Raw genomic sequence first — 15,499 nt, forward strand, 5'->3', positions numbered from 1 at the left:
CTGCTATTTGACTTGTTGCAGAGCAGCTTAGGTCACACACTAGAGGTGATGTTGGTTGGGGAAATTTACTTTCTTTTTGCATAGACCTGGTTTTTAGCAGCTTTGTGTGAACTGTCACTCCTAACCCAAACCTACTGATAAACTGAACGTGTGGTCTGCTGGGCAGTCCAATTACTTCAGTGAGAGGAATTAGATAAAGGAGGAAACTCCTTTCCCATGTGTCTCCTATGGTTGAAACGAGTGCTTGCTCCAGTTTCATTCTTACCTGCTTGGTTTCCATCTCCCAGTAGTGCTCTGTTACCTCCCTTTTAACGTCATGCTCTCTGTGTAACCTCTGAGAGCTTTGGTGTCAAAGGTGTTTGCATTCTGCAAGCAGTCTCTTGTTTGTACTTGAGGATGTCCTGCTGTGTGTCTCAAGCCCTTGGTTTTGCAGTGAAGCTTTGCTAGAAATTAATGTGCTGATATGATCATACTGGCTATTTCAATATTGTACAAGTAAATGCAAATTTAATTACACGAGCTTGGATAGAGGAGAAATTTGAGGGCAGTGTAGATCTTCAGGCCTAAGGAAATACATTCAGGGGGAATGGTCCTTTTATAATATTCGTACTTTAGTCGTTGGTTGGTAATATTTCAGTTGCAGAAAAAGCCAGAGCTGCTGATTATTTTTAAGTTGTTGAGTTAAATAATAAGTTTTAAAGCAGCTTGTAAGCAGGCTCTCAATCAGAAGCATGATTATGAAATACTGGGTTTCTTGAATTTTCCATTCAGCCTAAGATCTGCATCTTCCTGTGGCAGTTCCTAAGCAGAAAAAGGAGAGAGTCAAGATCAGTGTGAGTTCTGTGCTTCCTAAATCTCTTCCATGTAAAATACTTTTCTTCACTCTAAACTGGCTTTTTATTCTTAATGCTAGAAATATGTCAGAATGTAATCTTTGTTCTCCAGAGTCAGACAGGAACATGCTCAGAATACCTCTGACCTCAGGCTGCTATCAGGAAGTGCTGCATGGTAGATCTGTACAGCCAGATCTGTAAAGTAACCAGTCATTTGAAATCCCTTGGAAGTTATTGTATGTATTGTCAATCCTTTCCACCTGAGCGGATCCCAGAAGAGGTTTTCATCCTCTGGTGAACATCTGACTAGGTCAACTTAAAGAGAAGATGTGAATGAAGTTGTTTTCTCAGAGCTGTGACGTTTGGGAGGATTGTGGTATTTCAGCTTATTGGCTCAGGATAGGAGATTCTGGTGTTGCACAGTGTGGCAATAGGGAAGTCTCCTGTGGAGGGAGAGTGAGGGCCCTCCCATTAAATGAGGAGTCAAGAGATGCTTGCTAGAACCAGCTGGTCTCCAGAGCTGCATCCCGCCCTGCCTCCCACTGCTGGCCTTCCAGCATCTGTAGGTCACAGAATAAAACCAAACTCAGATCAAATTGAGGTATCATGCTTTGGGAAACATGGAACCATGTGTTTTGTTGTTACAATGAAGATCATAAGACCAAGGATTACTGTGGGAGTATTTGTTCTTTGTAAATGAGAGAGCAGCTGTCATTAGTCCTGTGTGGTGCTCATAGCTGCTTTGTGGTGCTGCCTCGGGTCTAAAACCAACACACTGAATTACTTTAGAGAAATGTATATTGCATTTGCATGGCCACATTTTTGTAGTGGGGCTCTACAGGGATGGCTTCTGTGAGAAGCTGCCTGAAGGCTCCCTTGTGTCTGATAGAGCCAATGCCAACCAGCTCCAGGATGGACCCACTACTGGCCTAGGCTGACCCCATCAGCAGTGTGGTTGTGCCTCTGGGATAATGTGTTTTCAACAGGGGAGAGGGGCTATTGAATATTATCACTGGGAAAAAAAAAAAAAAAAAAAAAAAAAAAAAAAAAAAACCTAGCTGCCAAATTATTCAAAAATGATGAAAAAAATAAAGTTAAACTAGCAAGGTAACATGATTAAGAGTTGCAAAATTAAAATTTTTGGATGTATTTTCCTAGCTTGTGTGTTTGGAATAAACAAAAGCAGAAATTGAAGCAGTAAGTCTTTGAGATAATGCCTTGAATATTTGAGCTATTAAAATACCACAGGATACATAAGGAATGTTTTTTATGACTATAGCTGTTAACATCATGTAAATGTAGGATCACCTCTAAACTACAAATCCCAAATTTGAAAAGACAGAAATAATCCAGTAGGATGAGTATGCAGTAATTTTACTTCAGGTTTCTGCTGAAGTGGAACTCTTTAATTTCTCTGCCCAGCCAATAGCCTGTCTGCTCAGGACCTACACCTATGGTAAATGTGTTGTGTGCCTTAATAATCAATGTTCTTAAAACATAAAACTCAGGGCTTAAGTAATTGAGTGAGTGAGAAGATAATGTCCCAAAATCAGAACATAAATCTTTGTTATCTGGATGCACAATGTTCACACTTGCAAGTCATGTTAGATGAGGATTTGTTTGAAAACGTGGCAAAGATGGTGGCATTTCAGGCCATGGTCACGTCTTCAGAGTAACTTATCTTAGTAATTGTCTCTTGTTAATACAAAACCTGAAGGTTTTTTTAACCTATACCCAAAGGAGGTGTATATACCTCATATACCTTAACAAACGTGATGTGATTGTGCATAATTTTTGCTACATATCTGAGTGCAGCAGAGGCTGAGAATTTGAATTAAATCCATTTAAATTAATTTTTTCAGACAGTTTCCAGCTGGAGCAATACCGTTTGTGTAGCATTAGTTTATCCTTTGTTTTGCAGTCCTTAATTATTGGTCTTAAATCTAGGCACATGTAGCTGCAGCAGTTGAGAAGATGCTGCCTTACCCCAGTCTGGGTGATGGGTTATGTTTAGGCAGTTCAGTGAAGGATCAGATGGGTTGGCTTTTTGTTTCCATAGCTGTATTGACCAGTGAAATTAAATCTGATATCCTTCTCAGTCAACTTAACCAAGAACTGATGCCTTGTTGCCAAAGCAGTTGAGTATTAAAAGGGATTTAGTGTTTTGATTGCTTTTTTTTTTTCCCTTTGGAAAATAAAGCAATAATACAGTGTAAGAACACAGTACCCAAACTACTCAGTCAATAGGCTTATTAATTCATAAGAAAGTATAAATAAGTTATCTATAATAATATTTAGATGCTTTGCCTAATTTTGTTAATAAGTCTGCATGACCCCAGAATGTCTTCCTTTAGTCAGTTTTTACATGCTAATTACTGAGACACTTGTTAATAATTCATCATCGTGCTTATATAAACTGCAAAATCAAATTTTACTTTTGTGCCTCTCAAGAATATTAATGCAATAAGAGCTCAGTTCATGTGGGAAAAGTCACCAAACACAGCTTCTCTTCAGTTGGTCACAACGGGTGTGGAGCATAAAGCATTGGGAGAATCTGCTGTGGTAGTTGAGTGAGACCTGATGTTGTGGGGAGGATCAGCTGGCAGCAGGAGAGCTGGAGGTGGATCTGAAGAAGGGAGGGAAGCAGAGGACAGCAGGACATGCAGGGTGCAGCTGGAAGGATACATCCCTGGGTTTTTGTACAGCTCCTCTTGTTCAACTGCTCACTGAAATATTCATCATTTCGGTGATTGAAACGGGTTTTTCTCTTATTAAAAGTGTTGTCTTTGAAAGGAACAGGTTTTTTTGTTTGGTTGGGGTTTTTTGGTTGTAATTCAGAGATACTTTTGTTGACAACTCTTAAAGTTTGTTCTTTCCAAATCTTACTTAAAGGCTGTGTTTAATTTCTACTCCTCAAAGCATAGTCCTCAGTGACAGGACTTACTTTTAGTTCATGGTTCTTTCTTTTTAAGCAAGAAAAGTGGTGTCACAAAAATGTGTGTTAAGATCTAGTTCTATAAATCCTAAAAAAGTGAAGTCAGTAAGGGAGGAGAGCACAGACTTCAGCATCTGTCACTTATTCCTGCAGATAAACCTGCAGGTGCATTGAGCTTTATCCAGGGTCTATCACTGCTGCTTTCTGCAGTGTGACTGCATTCTTGTCAGTAAAATGTGCTTAACTGTGTCAAGAGCATTCTGATATAAAAAGAAATAAAAATCATCTGCTGAGTGTTTTTTTAAAAAGTTAAATCCTATTTCTACCAGCTCAGAAACTGAGAAGTTGCAATGATTTAGCTATACCTTTAATCATAGCAGCTTTCCAAAAACTATAAAATGAAAACTAACCTGCTGATTTATCAGATTTGTTGAATCCTTTAACTTTTACTCAGCTTTCATTTTGAAACCACAGGCTGGTGGAAATACTAAATATCTGTAATTTTCCTGAAGAGAGGAAAGTTTCCTGTCAGTTACAAGAAGTTGCAAAATTAATTGCTTCAAAATCACAAATAGGTAAGTTACAGACAGAGGCAAAGCTGAATTTTCAGGTTTAGTTACAAAGACATATGATTTATTAGATGCCATGAGAGTTCTAAGTATTCAGAAAAGATAGAAGTAGACAATTTTAATAACAAATTTCATCTAGGCATTTGACATCTTGCTTAAAATGCTCCATCAGATTGAATGAACAGGGAACAGATTAGTGGGATTAAAAATTATTTTACTAAGAGATACCAAAATATGTCACCCTCAAAATGTATTGAATGGGGTTCTTTGTTGTTCCCCAAGGAGTTGTTGCTTTCTCTAAAGATCTGTAGTACTTTTTTAACAGTCTAGATAATGATACAGAATTTTTGAAGGTAAAGTTTAAAATGACTGACCATCAGAGGGCTGGAATCATCCAGGTGTGGGGGATGCAGCTGAATTCCAGGCAAAATGCAGGAGTAAAGAATTAGATTCATATTTATGCATCAGGAGGTCATAATCTAGAAATGCTGTAAGGTGTCCAGATATATATAAGTGTGTGTGTGTGTGTATATATATCCATCTAAATCTCAGTGTTAAACTGTATTGCCTTTATGTAGAAACTCAGAGAAAAGTAGGATGTTAATAATTCTGCATTCTGCATCCAAAGCCGTAAGAACAACTGGAAGCTGAATCAGAGCAATTCTGTCTTTAATGTGCTGCAGCATAGTCTATTAAACATCCAGAACTTTCTGTGAGATGTTGGAATCACTGTGGAACTGTGAAATTTTGATTGAAGCCTTCAGATCTGTTTTAACCTCATTACTCTGAAATCTCTGGCCTGTGTTCACAGGCAGCAGGATTTCAGGATCATATTTCCATCCTGAGTATTCTGTGATGCTGAATACTTGCTGGATGTTCTCACTCATTGTTGGGTATGTAGCTATTTAATGTATAAAGCTTCATCTTCTTGAATTTCTCAAGTGTCTTTTGGAAAAATATTCTACTATAACTGAAGGGCTAACTCAAAGCATACACTTTAATCTTCCTAAGTGTGATAACACCTTTTTACCAAGGAACAGGGGTGCTCTCTGGGATCAGCCTGGCCTGGACTTCCTGCTGCAAGCAGGGAATAAGGACGTGAGTTCTCTAGAGCCCTGGCTGAGGTGTGCTGTCATTTTGGAGAGCTCAGTGCCATGTAAGGAGTTTGTCATAGTTAAAGCATTGTGAACTGCTGCTCTCATGGTATGGGAGGCACAACTCAGATGGACTTGTCTGGGAAGATGTGTGTTGTATGGAGGGCTTGGGTGTGATGACCTAATCCATCTCAGTGGGGTTTTGTGGTGGTGCCTGTCAAAAGCTGGCCACTGGTTTTATGAAAACATGTGAGGATATGCAGTTGAGGGAACTTAACACTTTTTTTTCTGTTTCTGCCCTGTTTAACCTGTGGAAAACCATGATCCCTTAATGTACATCAGGTAGATGACTCGAGGTGCTTGTCTGGGGAGTTGAGCTCTGACCGGTTGAATCCTTCTTACTTGGTGGGAGTTTGGCTGTGGGGTTTGGCTCATCTTCGTGCATTGAACTGAAGAGTTGTCACCTTTGCTTAACAAGTGATGGTGTGGGTTTTACAGGTGGTACAGTTACTTAATGCAGCAACACAACACCATCATCTGGGACCCTGACTGCAGTCTCAGAAGTCTCTTTCCAGTCTATTATTTATATAAAAATATGTTTGTGAATAAAGAAATACAGCAACATTTCAGTCGGTTTCATGCAAAAAATAAGGGGCTATTGTAAAGTGGATCTTGAAGTGAATATTAAAAATATGTTTTGGCTTTTTGTCTCTGCAGAGTTTACAGATGCTGCCTCAACAACGGAAAGCCATAGCAAAATTCAAGGAGCCAGCACATGCTTTAGCATTTCAACAGAAATTCCACAGGTAAATAATTAAGCATTGCTGCCGCCTGGTTCCTTCCCTCCTTTCAGAAGATAAAATCAGTCTCCTCTGGCTCAGTGTTTCTTTAATCCAGTCAAGCATCTGTTGATTAGTGACCTTCATAGAAGCTCCATGCCAGAATCAGTCTGAGCACCACATTTAATTTTCTTTTAACTTTTAACAGGCACATGATTGATCTGTCCCACATCAACGTGGCACTGATTGTGGAGTGATGTCTGCTGAGACAAGCCTCTGCACCTGCCTCAGTGTACTGTGGAGCTACAGACTCACAGTGGAAAATCCATCGGGCTGGGAGCCCTGTTGGCTCAGTCTGTAACTGCTCTGTTGAACTACAGACAGCACCAAGGTGACCTCCAGGAGAGGTGAATTCCAGAGGATCTGCAAAGGTGGAATTTCTGTTTGGTTTCTTCACATTCTGTTGTAACCACATGGAATTATAGAATTTATTTTTTTTTTCAAAATGCTTTTGATGCATGTAGACATTGTTCTTCAGGATCCTACTGTGTGACCACAGTGACTTGAGAGAGAACAATTACAGCGAAAGATTTAAAAAAAACTTTCTCCATAGCAAAGAATATTTGATAATGGTTGCTCTTATCTTCAGTGCAAGGTATTTGAATGAAAACTCATTTTCTAAACAAATTAGTTGCATTGTATACCTGAGAGCACAGAAGGTATTCTTGCATAGATTTGAACATGGTCTGCTTTGCTGAATAGCAGTTTGCTGAGAAGCTTTGGAGGTGACACTGGAAAATTGTAGTTTTGATCTTTGTAAATAAGTCTGTCTTTGCATTTTTCTGTTCCAACATAGACTTCCATCTTCTCTTTCCAACTCCACTTATTCCATAAAACCCTGTGTAGGAGAAATAACACTGCTGTATTTTCCCTTGGTTTTTAAAAGCAAGGATCTTCACCCTTCAGTAGCATTGTGGGGTAGTGAACTCCGAGTTGTAATTAGGTTGTTTTAAATAATTCTGCCAGATGCAAGGAAAAAGAAATATTTGGTGGGTCACTTCAAAACTGTTATGCAGGAAGAGTGGTGAATTCCTGATAGTTCTTTTGGGCTAGTGTTTCGTGGTTGCCTCATGCTTTATTTTGATCAGGATTTTTTTTTTTTTTTTGAGATTTATTTTGTGATTAATGCTGAACCATAAGAAACCCGTAACTGAAAGGACTTGTTTTGATGTGGTGTTCCTGATACCTAAAGGACTATAAGGACATTGTGAATCTCCTGGTGAACGTGTCAGTTCCCAAAAATGCCATGCAAACATTAAGGAGCTTATATTTTATTCAAAGTAAAATTCGTAATGTTTCCTTTTGGTTAGAACCATCCAGATGGGGTTGCCAAAGGAACAGTTTTTTCAGTTACTTCTGAATAAACTTATTAAAATGTCATCTTTATATTGGATTCCAGTTTTTATGAACATTTCCTTAGTTTTTAGACCATGATATTTTGCTTCATGCTTTATTTTAAGAATGCTCTTAAGCACTCCACCTACTTTTTGAAGGGGGGGACTTAGAGAAACGTAGGTTTGTTACCTGAGTGACTGCAGAAAAACACTACGGGTATGGGTATGAAGAGATGAAGTAAATTTATAGAATTTACAGTATGTTTTTTAATAGTATCTTTTTTTATTATTTTTTTCTTGTGGGTGATTTAATGGCACAGATACCTAATTGGCTTTCTTCCATTTTGGTCCAGATTTTCAATTAAGTAAAAGTTAACAAAAATAATGGGAGAATAAGTTCTGGCTAAAGTATTCTAGGTAGACCTGCTCTCTATTCACTGAAATAATACAGAATAACATGGTGCTTAGGAAATACTCTTTAAGTCCATTTAAAACTTAGTTACAAGACACAGTAACAGAATGAAATTCTTTTCATGGAAGTGAGGTTTACACCCACCTGTATAATTCATGCATAATGTTTAATGACAGCCTCAATTGCTGTACATGAAGTGCCATTACTGCTTCGGGGTAGAGCCAAGCCCAGGACAGAGCATGAGCTGCAGGTAGGAAGTGCCCAGTGGGACCAACCCCAAAGACCTGCAGATTGATCAGCCCCAGGCTGTTTAACTCCTCACACCATCAGCTCTGGGACTCCTACGCTGCCTCCTCAGGTTATGTCACATTTATTCGTAAGAAATAACTGCTTTTCTTTAAAACAAGGCACTGAACAGTTGCTCATCCCACTGTTAGGGAGCAGCTTCTCTGCAGCAAGCAGGACAAGGAGACATCTCGGGGTGGAGTTATAGTAGTGCGTGTCTGGAAATCTGGGATAGATGCAAATGCCAGACAGGCCAGCAGCTGAGTTCAGCAGTAGGAACATCTGCAATTGATCAGCTGTCCTGTCAGAAGCAAACATTATTGGGGTTAGAGGGTTTCTTGGAGCCTGAGAATATGGGTTTGATTCAAAAGTCAAAGAAGTTTGTAGAAATGCTCCTGCTTTGGGTTTTGAATCCATCCCAAAAAGCCTGAGGTTCAGCCAACTTAAGTTTTAAAAATTTTTATTCAGCTGGGTTTTTTTTTTTTTTTTTTTTTTTTTTGAGACAAATGTGTGGCTTTGGAATAAAGATATGAAATGGCCTCATATCTATTTAAATGAAGGAGTGACGTGACAATGCCTGTTCAACGAGTAGATGCATCCTTTTTAACAGCAGTTGCAGATTATTGCTTGTGCAACAGACAGGGTATGGGTGGATTTCTGGGGGTTAATTCAGCTGCTTACTGCAGTACCTGGCTACCTTCCTTCATGTAAACATACTTATATGTATGTATGTATGTCTATATTTGTTTTATTATACACATACATACATACATACTCACCCTGTGTTATCACCATATCTCTCTAATATCCTAAAAAACTCAGTAGCGAAAGTAGCAATTAGGTGAGTAATTTTTTTAAATGTTTGTGTTCTCTTACTTCTCAAATCCTAACTTAAAAGTGGATCTCTTTGCTTTTGATTGGTTTGGATGATACAGGTCCTGTAGATCCATTTGTTGTCTCCTCCCAAAAAACCCAAAGGAAGTAGAGGTAAAGCTAGACAGACGTGTTCTTGATGTGTTCTCTTCCAGCACAGAGTTAAATCTGAGCATTTTAAGTTGACTTTCTTGGAAGATCTGTTGCAACCATTATCTTGTTCTTTCTTTGTAGTGAATTCACAATACCATGCAAAATGGGGGAAAAAAAAAAAGAGAAGGCATTTAATGTAGTATGTAAATATTGAACTTTTAAAATTAAAATGCTACTCAAAGTGCTTACAGTCAACCACATCTTAGCTATTTGTTAGTTTTTTGTGTTGTCTTATCTAAATTTAAATGGATATGGTTCCATAAATGTTGATGTGTTTTTGTGTATATCTTCAAATTTTTATAAAGATGCTAGTAAGTCAATACATATATCCTGATCTGTGTATTATTTGTTCAGTTTTTATTAGCATAATTTTATGATTATTTAAATAGGCAACTCCAGTAGGTGGTTATATGAAGTCAGGTTTTTTTGGTTTTTTTTTTTCTAATTATTTCATTTCCATCTTGTACCACTGGAAAATTCACTTTATTCATATTTTGCCTTGACTAAAATATTGAATTACCCATATGATCTGTGGTATTTTAGTAGAATGTTCTACTTTTTTAAATTATTATTTAAAAAAAAAAAACCCTAAAACAACTCTGTCCTTTAACTTCTATGGGGAAATACAGTGCACTGTCAGACCAGGGCACGGGGTCTCTCTGGGTTTGTTCCATTGTGCTGTTTGCAGGTACAAATGAGGTGTGTGGTGTAATCCTGTCCTCCAAAGTTGGGGCAGTTGTGGTTTCACAGTTTTGGTTTCACACCCAGGCCGGGTTGGTGGCACGTTGGTGCACGGCAGTGCTGTGAGTGCCACCCACACCTTACCAGTGGCACACCAGCCCCGTGGTGCTGGGCACACTCAGGTCCTTGCTGCAGGCAGGGAGACGAGGACAGGTCTGTGGCATTTCCATAGGCAGAGGGATGCTGTCCTCAGCCACACGGATCCCCAGTGTGATTTTGGGAAGGAGGAGTGGATACAAGCACCCACCCCCTCTGCAGGATCCTTGGATATCCTGTTTATCCCCCAAGCTGAAATCTGAAGATTCGCTTCAGGTTTCCAAATCTGTAAAGAAGTCCTTCTAGCCTTTAAAAAGCCAAGCAAGCTGGGCATTTTAATTCACTAATGGTTAGGTTTCCACTGCAAGGATACAGGTGAGAGTAAAACTGAAGGTTGTTTCAGAATAACCTTGGAGGTCCTCATAGGTTTTTTTTTTTGAGGTCAGCTACTGGGGATAAGAAAACACATTTTACTGGATGCTATTTTTTTTTCTTTTTTAAAACATAGTATCTTTTATCTGTGTAGCTTGAAATGATGCAGTTTCCCTGGAAGCTGCTGCAGGCACTTCTTGCCATTTGCACTCAGTAGCTGCGTGTCTGTATGTGTGTGTGTCACCCTTGTAGCTGGGCTGAGAGGGGTGTGGGAGGCTCTGGGGTTTCTTCTTCTGAGGGTTTTTTGGCCTGGTGTTTTGTTTTTGGTTGGTTGGTTGGTTGGTTTTATGTTTTGCTTTGGTTTTTTTTCTTTTTTTTTTTGGTCTGTTTGGGGGTTGCCCTGGATTTGTCCTCTGGCATAGTGTTGTGATGTTCCTGTCCTTTGTGTAGTACTTGTGTCTGTGATGCAAGACATGGTACTTGAAGGTAGAAATCTGATTTCACCTGATCACTGTCAAAAAGGCATTTTTTGTTCAGAGAGACATAAACCTTTTTTTAATGCATTTTTTGTGCTTTTATTTTTCTTTTATTTTTTAGAATCGTGTTGGATGAGAAATTAAATGTAAAGGAAACAAATCCCAGATTGCAGAAAGTTAGCTGTATTATAAAGGTCATTTAGGGTAACACAGAGCTTTTGTTTCAATGTTACCTTAAATCATGCCTTGCCCTCTACTTAATTTATAAACATAATACTTGAAAGTATTTTATCTTCAATTAGTATCAAATCCTAAGGATTTTCTGTAAGGTTTTTTTGTAACCTGATTTTTAATCGTGGAGATAACTTGCTGTCCACATAAGCACAGGGGCTTGTGTACAAAACCAGATTCATATTGGATCCTTGCGTATACCAACTTCTGGTATAATATGGTTGGGAAGGATCATTTTGTTCTTTATAATGCTGCTTTTGGCAGGGTTGGGTTTTTTAATTTAAAACAAACAAATAAACTCCCTTTTCTACTTCTCTGCTTATTTTGATGGAAAGTGTGGTCCTTGTTGCACTAAAGAAAGCCTCAAGCAGAAAGTTAATCTCACGGGGTCTTTTAGGTGCCTGTGTTGCTCTCTGCTTTCTTGGTTGGATGCACTGATTTTTCTAACTAACTGGAAATGGGCTTTATAGATACACTTTTTCAACAGGTTGCACTGCTTTTATTTTATGTAACAGCACTTGTGTTCAGTGGTTTTTACCGTCTAAACTTTAAACAGTATTGCAGATTACAAATACTTTTGTAAAAGAACCTGTGTGCAGTTAAATGTAGCTGTATTGCAAAGTTGTGTGTGGTCACTTGGAAGATCACAGTTTCAAACAGTGCTGTCTTGATGTTGTGTTTGTTCAGGATTTTCTTTGTGTGCATCTAATGGATTTTAATATGCATGGAATTTCTTTTTCTAGTGTCTGTCAGGCTGAGTTTGGAACCTTAGAGTTTTATTTCTGTTTTCAGAATAACAAAACCATTTGTTTGCAGGTTTTCTTTTTTACAGATAATGAAACTTCTTTCAACGATTTAACTTCCAGTTAATAGACATTTTCACTTACAGATCCAGCAGAGGCCAGCCACTAACACATGTTTGTTCACAGATGATCTTCTGTACCACTGAATATAATTTTATTTATAAAGGAGCCCTTGGATTAAGTCAGCTTTCTTTTTCCTGTGGTACCTTTTGCCTCTCTGCTATGCTTTTTCTCATTTCCATCTCATTTGCCCCCATTTTTCCATTTCCAGAGGGATATTTGTATCCTCTTTCCTGCTCGTTTCACTCCCTGTTCATTTTTCTGGGCGCCTTTTTTTTTTTTTTTCCCCGAGTGCATTGCATTCAATCTTCTGCTCTGTTTTCTGTTCTTCCAGCTCTTTTGAGGCTACTTGAACCCTAGGTGTCCTGCCCTGAAATCCACCATGCTGTACTTTCCTTTGCAGACTCTGGTTCCTGAAGTTGAGGTTGCTTTGGTACAGGTATCATCCCTTAGGCAATGCTGCCCGTCCCAGAACGCTGGAGAAGCATCACTTAACACTTTTGCTTTGCAGTTTACCCATGCTGGGGAATGTAGACATTTCCTTTACATGCTTGAGCATTTAGCCAGGCTAAACAGGATTAACAACCATTTTATCCTTTTCACTTTTTCAGGAGCTCTGTTCTTGAATTCAGTGATAGTAATAGCACTTTTTCTTATTGCCACCTAGAAATACCAACACTGTCGACATGATTCTACCTCCTATTACTATTACTGAATGTGATCCTTCCTAACCTGTAAAGTCCTAAGCAGTGTATATATATGTATACATATATCTATATTTGGGTGTTTTGAGAATCATTTCAAATGTACTGCTCTAATCTGGATTGCAGAGTTTGTTTATTAGCAGTTCAGGATATAAATTCAGCAGCCGACTGTGTCATACTGACTGCACTGGGAGTGCATCTGCCTCATGTTTTCTACAGCATCCTCTGCACAAGGTGTGCACTGCTGATTGCTTGAGTGTAATACTGGACTATACCAAACCCTCCACGTGCATAAGAGATCTTTGTCGTACCTATTTAAGTGAATGTAAAAATGGAAACACAAAGATGATCTCATGTACCAAGTTTTTTTACATGTAATTCCATGTTTGAAATGTGAACATGTAAATATATTTATTGTACCTAAAATATGTCAATAAAACCTGATCTTTATAACTTCCTGCGTTGTTGTTTGATGTACAACTTCAAACATGTAAAAAAAAAGCTTCACACACTGGATTATTTTACCATTTTTATTATGGTATGATCTCTGAGCTTACTTTTACATCAGCAGCACAGCACAGGGTTCTTCCCCAGCTGTGCAAAGGTGTCCCAAATGGAAACAAAAGTGACTGAGGGTAGAAGGAACTTGTGCGGCTGGTTCAAAGGGTCTAGAAGATAAGAGGGGTCTCTTAAAAAGAGATAACTAATTTACATACAGGAGGAAAGTTTGTGGGTGTTAAAGCTTTTCTGATGCTTTTTAGTTATACTGACATGTCTAATAAAAGAGCTCTACTTTCAAATATTGCTTATCTTGATTCATGACATAAAGAGGAGCTCTTGGCAAGCAAGCTCAGTTTGGTCACCATCAATTATTTCCTGAACTCAATTATATCAGCATAAATGGAGGCTAATTCCACTGGCCTGTTACATATCGAGGAAAGAAGTCAGAATCAGCTGTCCCACACTTCATAGGGCTTTTTAGTAGTCTGTTAACATTATTCACAAAGTTGAATGTAAAAATCCTGGCATGACTGGAAGTGGCACCTGTGATCCAGTGTATCCATTTCCAGGGAAACATTGCTAGCTTGTCACATAATCACTGGGGTAGATCTCAGGAGAACATCGTTATGTGGGGCAGACTAATGACACCCAGGTTGGTTGTTCTGCTGGTAGCCTGATGGAGGGCACACAGCAACCAGCAGCACAGTGACCTTAGAAGGCTCATCAGGGTTTAAAAATTGCCTCTGATTCGGTGATTTAAAAAGGGACCCATGTAAGAATAACCGTCTTGGTGCTCAAAGTTCCAGCTTTGTTTTCAACCTGTGATTTTGTCATGTATTAACAGTAGGAGCACACTGTAAATACCCAACTGCAGCATTACCTCTTCCACATCTCATCCTCCAGAGAAGGCTCCAAACCAAAGTAAACCTCACCAAAATCCCTCAAAACTTCATTAATCCTGTCTCCTCACTTCCTTGTACCACCTTTCCCTGTCAGTCTGTAGTCTTGGGGCAGGAATTTGTGTTTTAGTGAAGTTAAGCACCACTAAGCATCAGCTCCCTTACATTCCTGCCATAAACTGAATGGATTTACCACTGCACAGCACAGGGGAAGAACAAGCTCCCTTTTCAAGAGGGCAGGTGAGGATTTGGCGTAAAAGTCTGTTTGTCTGCAGAAGTAAAAATGTTCTCCTGATGAATTTGTAAGATCACAGGATTCACTCAGGGATGTGCTGAGAGCTGGAAGGCTGACAACCCGAGAGAGATTAAATCAATGTGGCTGGAAAATGGTTACTGAAGGGATGGAAAGGGAGTGACCAAGGGAGATGCAAACAAACCTTTACAATCAAATTTTGAGGTGCCTAGTGGTGTGCTTCAAAAATTGGTCTTGATTGACCTTAATTAATTTGTAATGATTTGGGCAGGAAGAGCTGGATCGTGCTCATCAAGCATGTTGGGAGACAGATGAGGGAGGGCTCAGATGAGGAGGAGGATAGGAGGAATTGGATGAACTAGAGAATTAGAATAATAGAGGTGAGATTAAATTTAATCTTGCAAAGTGCAAGGCTATTCACTCTGGTATTAATAAATAAGGATTTTTGCTGCAAGAGTCACTGGGAAAAGAGGAAGAGTCGTGAATTAATTGCAGATATTTGATCTATAGATGGGGTGGTCTATGAGGAAAAAGAGTACTGCCTGTTTAGGCTGGATGCATCAAGCACTTCCTGAATTGAGTTATTAGCATGTGTATGTGTGGTATGAAGATTTAATGCTGGACTTAAAAAATTGCAACCCAGACAACCACCTCCCTACTACCCTAAGTAAAAACACCCTGTGAATATTTCTTTTTGAAAGCTTTTTTGAATGGTTCATCTATCAGATTTCCTCTGCTTTTGCTCTACACATTCAGCCTTTCAAAGACCAGGGCTTAAGCTGCAGAAAACATCCTTAGCCGGGTTCAATGAGAATTGACTGGTCACACAGTGCCACTGTTCCTTGGTTTCAGGTGTCAGTTCTGGTAACTGCTGAATATACATTAAATATTTTCACCCATCCGTGCTGTTCTGAAAAGATCCCAGGGGAATGTGTGCCTTTAACTGGTGAAAAATTAAAGATGCTGACCAGGAAAATTGTTCTGTGGAGATGCTGTTGTCACTGGGGATGCTGTGGGGAGAACTTGGGAGTTCAGCATTTCTATTTCTTCCAATTCCAGTCCTGTATGCCACTGATTGTTACCTAATTAACAATCT

The 15,499-nt window shown here is 39.0% G+C and overlaps 1 protein-coding gene across 1 annotated transcript in view; it reads left to right on the forward strand.

Moving 5' to 3' along the window:
* RBM33 (RNA binding motif protein 33) overlaps window positions 1-13,188 on the forward strand; it is a 102,185-nt gene extending 88,997 nt beyond the window's left edge. Inside the window, exons 17-18 of the mRNA XM_062506408.1 lie at window positions 6,149-6,237; window positions 6,419-13,188. Coding sequence (XP_062362392.1) covers window positions 6,149-6,237; window positions 6,419-6,467 — 138 coding nt within the window. The 3' untranslated portion in view covers window positions 6,468-13,188. The remainder of the gene's footprint in view (window positions 1-6,148; window positions 6,238-6,418) is intronic.
* Window positions 13,189-15,499: the final 2,311 nt, after the last annotated feature.

This window comes from Cinclus cinclus, chromosome 1, assembly GCF_963662255.1.
Source record: "Cinclus cinclus chromosome 1, bCinCin1.1, whole genome shotgun sequence".
Classification (NCBI taxonomy): domain Eukaryota; kingdom Metazoa; phylum Chordata; class Aves; order Passeriformes; family Cinclidae; genus Cinclus; species Cinclus cinclus.